Source organism: Lactuca sativa, chromosome 8 (genome assembly GCF_002870075.4).
Source record: "Lactuca sativa cultivar Salinas chromosome 8, Lsat_Salinas_v11, whole genome shotgun sequence".
NCBI classification, from domain to species: domain Eukaryota; kingdom Viridiplantae; phylum Streptophyta; class Magnoliopsida; order Asterales; family Asteraceae; genus Lactuca; species Lactuca sativa.
Genome location: NC_056630.2, coordinates 291107836 through 291113835, shown reverse-complemented (window position 1 = coordinate 291113835; position 6000 = coordinate 291107836). Strand labels below are relative to the sequence as shown.

The 6000-nt window shown below is 36.6% G+C and overlaps 1 protein-coding gene across 1 annotated transcript; it reads right to left on the bottom strand.

The window, feature by feature from the left end:
* Positions 1-2809: 2809 nt before the first annotated feature.
* On the bottom strand, positions 2810-3988 carry LOC111893816 (serine/arginine-rich splicing factor RS2Z32-like). The gene is made up of 2 exons (XM_023889904.1): positions 3870-3988; positions 2810-3257 (listed from the first exon to the last, which is right to left on the bottom strand). Exons 1-2 carry the CDS (start codon positions 3986-3988, stop codon positions 2810-2812), a joined length of 567 nt encoding a protein of 188 aa, XP_023745672.1.
* Positions 3989-6000: the final 2012 nt, after the last annotated feature.

The following is a 6000-nucleotide window of genomic DNA, read 5'->3' as shown; positions in this document are numbered from 1 at the left end:
AGTGTGATGCCTCTATTGGTTCACAAACACCAAATGCAAAACAGGGCTTTAGAGAAAAGGTTAATTGGCACAAAATCAATTTCAATCTCTTAGAATGAAGGTGGTAGCCGATTTTGGATCTAGGGGTATGTATTTATAATGTGGAAAATGCTAGGGTTACACTTTGCAAACCCTAATAACCTTTCATATACTTAGGCTCCATGGGCTAAACCTCCATGGACTATCCATGGGTTATCATATTGGTTTAGCCCATCCTAAATAACCATGGATCATTGGACCACACTATAAGTATCATTGATTTACACAATCAATCCCCATATTTAATTAGTCTATTTTGATCACAAAATTAATTCCAAATTAATTCTTGATCAATACAAATTAAATAATATGATTTATCAATTAATATATTATACTTATAAAATATTAGTAAATCACAAATAACCTTATTCTCAAAAGTCCATCCTATCAAATTGCACTAATGAAGGCAACCCAAAAGGATCATGCTTCGATCTGGTCAAGTACATCCTAATTATAGTAATGGGCTTAGACACCTAATCCAACAAAAGAATATGGGACTCAATTCAATATTACAGAGGTCCAATATTTGTTCAATTTCTTACTATAATATTTCCATATATAGAATCTCGAATGTTTCAGCCTTTCGACATGCTATTTATATGTGCCTTTGACTAAGTTCTATTAAACTATACAATCTAAACCACTATAGCGTAACAATTCCCAACTTTTGCAACTTGTACATTAGAGACATTGTTCCCTATCAATAGTTTTGTCACATGCAATACCAAGCATAACAGTTATGCTCCCACTAGCTTTGACAGGTACTCAAAAATCAACCGGACTTCTAGAAATCTATACCTTTTGACTTTCTCATGGAAGTACAAATTCCTATTTAGCGATGCTTTGTCAAGCCTCTAATTTGGCTTCTTAAGCTTATGCACTTTATCTAGATAGCGTATGTGTTCAACCTATTTCAAGACGTGATAAATATATCTCATGAAAGTTTAAACAATTCCTTTCCATTCCTGCATATGTTGTGCACTAGGTCGGATCTCTTCCAATCACGCAGAGGGGACAACATATGACTAACACAGATATAGAATTAAAATGATAGAAAGGTGCATATGTTGTGTCCCAGGTCGGATCTACCGATCATGAAAAGAGGACATCATATGACTAACATAGATATATAAAGTTAAGTTTTAGAAATAGAGTGCATATGTTGCGTCCAAGGTAGGATCTTCCGATCACGCAAAAGGGGCAACATATGACTGACAGAGAGGATAAGAAAGAAAAAAGAATTTCACATAGACCTACTTTATTAGAACCCCCCCAGTCACCCTATCAGCAGCAGAATTAAGGACATTAGTCCGTACATCGAAGAAATGTTGAGCCATAGTTCTAGATAATAAGCAACTTTAATGTATGTCGCAGGCTCCCATGTTTATCTTACTGTTTAGTCTATCCTAGTGTCATATAGTCAGTCCAAATGTAACTATAAAAGTTAACATTGTCAAGTCCTTTCATTGTCAGCATTGTCTAGTCCTTTTATTTGAATCCTTCGTGCCTACCGGCACATTGAACATTGAGTCTAAACAATTTAGCTTTAGTGCATTACACGAATCTCATATTTCCCTTTAACAAAAATCATTTTAAGAAAAACTTAGAAGTATCAAGAAGAAAGCTGAAACTGTAATTCGGCAATTGAATTTGCATCATGATGATCTGAGAACAACACGCATATGCAACAACACATTCAACCTTAGCTAAGTTTCAATTATGGAACAAATTCATTTTTTTCACATCGTTAAGTACAATCCCTATTTGTGATCCTCTTCTTTCTTCCTTTCCCGCAAAGGATACATACCCTCAATTTAAGATCTGAATGTTGTATAGTTAAGATATGTACCCTATCCTAGTGTCATATAGTCAGTCCAAATGTAACTATAAAAGTTAACATTGTCAAGTCCTTTCATTGTCAGCATTGTCTAGTCCTTTTATTTGAATCCTTCGTGCCTACCGGCACATTGAACATTGAGTCTAAACAATTTAGCTTTAGTGCATTACACGAATCTCATATTTCCCTTTAACACTAAACCTCATAACCCTTCCCAAGAGTACTTACGAAAGAAAACATATATTTTTTTGTAAGTTTTTGATTTTATATTTTTTTTTGATTTCTCCCCCTTGAATTTGTTCATGGGGAAGAAAGAAAATAACTGCGCAAATTTAAACAAACAAAAATAAATTTTTTTCTTCAAAACAAATCATTTTAAGAAAAACTTAGAAGTATCAAGAAGAAAGCTGAAACTGTAATTCGGCAATTGAATTTGCATCATGATGATCTGAGAACAACACGCATATGCAACAACACATTCAACCTTAGCTAAGTTTCAATTATGGAACAAATTCATTTTTTTCACATCGTTAAGTACAATCCCTATTTGTGATCCTCTTCTTTCTTCCTTTCCCGCAAAGGATACATACCCTCAATTTAAGATCTGAATGTTGTATAGTTAAGATATGTACCCTATCATGTGACTGGAACAACCACTATCAACAAACCGAAGTTTGATGATATTCCTCCATAGCTGCTTCGACACAGAGTGGAGGATTAGTTTCTTTTTGGAACCCAGTCCATTTTGAAGCTGGGTTGACCATTATCATCTACACAAGGTACTCTCTCCCATGACATATCCTTTTTATCAGACAAAGATGACGAAGAAATGTTATAATCATTAGATGATTTGGGAGTATGAACCTTTTGTACCCATCTGTAATCGGGTTTAACCTAGTTCTTGTTTGATCGGATGGATGCCTCAACACTTTCTTTAGAACTTGAAACTGACCTCCGAGATGCCTTCGATTTAAACGATCTTGATCTAACATAAGCATCTCTTGAATTTTGCTTCTTGTCTGACATTCCCTTCTTGTCCTTGGGATTTTGATTATTGGCCTTTTTCATATTCCATTGACCATTGTGCGATTGTGACCTTGAAGGGTTTCTTTTGGAGGATCTCCCTCTTGGCACGTTCTGCCAACCTTGAATGTAGTAAGGAACATAAGGACGATTTGGACAATTTCTGGCAATGTGTCCAAGTGTTCCACATTGGAAACAAGTATATTTCTTCACGTAGAAGTTGTTTCTACATGTCTCCGGTAGCGTGCCCATGCCTTGTCTCTGATTGTTCCCATAAGCACACTTACAACAAGCATTCTGTTTCGCTTGTTTTGGTGGCCTGCATTTACCAACAACAGGTTAATTAGAAATAACAGAGTTAGAAGCAAAAGATTCAGAGTTCAAAGAGACATTGGTTTGGCAATCAACAAAATTAACAAAACTAGAATTATTTCTAATCTCCTTGTTCTCATTTTCCACTACTTTACCTACAAATGAAGTAGAAGCATTAGTATCATTCACCTCATTATTCTCAGTTGGGCCAGATTGTTCAGTCTTAACTGAAACTGACACAAGGGGCAAGCCATACTGAGCAGGTATCTCTACCTCATTGGTTTCAAGGGGTGGGGTATAGTTATCATTGAAGGGAGGTGGAGCACTATGATACCCTAGACCCTCATTCTGATTATCTTTAAATTTTAATTGTTTTCCTATCATGAACACAACTACTTCACTTGACACATCAAATTTCTTAAAATTAAACTCAACATCTTTAAATTTAGCTTGTAATGCGTCAAGTTTGGCAGTTAGTTTGGCAATCTCTTCTTTGGTATAATGATAATTTTCACATTTATTGCTATGTTCTTATTGAAGTTTTCTAAAATCCTTGATTTTGGCCTCTAATTTTTCTTTTAATGGTTTTAGGGCCTTTCTGAGAGCGTATCCTTCATACCTAAGGTCCTCATTGTCTCTAAGTAATATATCAATTTGATCACGAAGAAGTTTAATAGTATCCATAGAGTTTTGAGAACAAGAAATTTCATTAACCTCTTTTGTGATTGATGAACTCATTATTTACCAAAAAGAATAGTTTACCAAAAATAGATCTGATTATGAAGCCAAGAAAAATTGCCCTTTGACTTGAAACCTCGAAAGTCAAAGGTGAAATTTGAAAGTCAAAAGCCAAATTTGAATATCAAAAGTCAAGCTTGAAAGTCAGAAGACGAAAGCCAAAACTTTAGGCTGAAAACGAGGCTTCAAAACTAAAAAATTGATTTTTAGACCGAAATTGCGAGGCTTCTCATTCTAACCGAGAAGTCTCGCACCAAAACAACTGCTGACCGAAATCAGAGACTGAGAAGTGTGACCGAGAAGCGAGACCGAAAAGGTGCGAACTAAGAACTCCGAGCTTCGAACTGAGAACGAGGCCAGAGACTTCGCAATCGAAAACCGAAGTTGTTGACCAAAAGCCGTTGAAACCCTAATCCGAGAGCGAGGCTGCCGCCGAAATCTCGTAAATTTCGACCAAAAACACCCAAAACTTGCCAAAAACATGGGATATTTAAATCTTTAATGCCAAACTCGATCAAAACTCCAAAAATATGAAGAACACGAAGAACAAACAACCAAAAATTGGTCCAAAACAATTCAAAAACACCCGGAATTCCAAGAAAAAATCCAAGAAACTCTTAATATCTTGCCAATTCGATTGATACTGATCCTTGCTCTGATACCAATTGTAAGTCCCCAAAATGCTTTGATGTATCAATCAGATTCACTTGATGGTGCAGAATCCTAATCAAGTGAATGATGCAAGAAACAATATGGAATAGGAACAAGATGATTAATCTTCAATGCACACTATTATTGAATAGTCGGGTACATAAGATTATTCATTACACTTGGTTCTCTATTGTTTCTCTCCAAATCATGTTCTAAGATTATGGCATCCCCCAAAAACATCCCTTACTTCTATCTAGGCTAAAATAACACTATTTATACCTCGACCTAATAATAAAGCCCAAGCCCAAAACCCAAACGAAACAACATTAAGCCTAACCAAAATCACATGCGATTTCGGTCCAAACAACACCAAAACATGGTGTTTTTGGTCCTAGATCGAGAATTATAATAGCTTATGAAAAGAAAAGTATAAATCACAATTTATGACCTAACACTTTTCATGGATCAAAGAGACTCAAACCCTAGCTTTAGCATCCTACTTTCACCAAATAAGCATGTACTCATGCATGGTTGATCCTTAACCATCAAGATGCAAACTTAACGGACTAGGGACCTCATAAACATCCAGAGGAGCAACTCATAACTTCTGGAGTGACATATCCCCACTAGAACTCATACTTTGGACCAAAATATGTCCTTAACTCCTCTAGATCTAGGTCTAAGCTTAGAGAAACCAAGGTCAAGACTTTATACCTCTATGAAGCTGAGAAATGTGAGTAAACTTTGGATCTACCAGCTCCAACTTGATCAAGGCTCCTTCACCAAGCTTCTTCTTCTTTAAGGTTCACCAAACACCCACAAAAACACACACATACAAGGGTCAAATAACTCTATTTTTTTTTACCAAGGGTCAAAATGTAAAATACCTTGAATCGGTTGTTATAATTTCCCCCACTAGAATTAGAATTCGTCCTCAAAGTCTGGTGCCACAAATAACTTTGGATAGTGCTCCCTCATCTCGTCCTCAGGATCCCACGTCCACCCTGGACCCTTTCGGTGCTGCCACTACACCATCACCATCCACGACCTTGTTTTGTAGAGTCCTTGTTCTCTTGTCAAGGATCACCACTGGTCCCTCTATATAATTCAGGCGATCATCCACCTAAATGTGCTCCAATGGAACCACCGTCGAATCATCAACCAAACATTTCTGTAACTGAGAGACATGAAAAGTGCTACAGATCTGACTGAGCTCCTTTGGTAGATCCAAACGATACACAACCATGCCTATCAGGGCTAACACCCTGAAAGGACCAATATAACTAGGGCCTAGCTTACCCCATTTCCTGAATCGGATGACACCTTTCCTGTTGGATTTGGTGTCTAAGCCCATAACTATA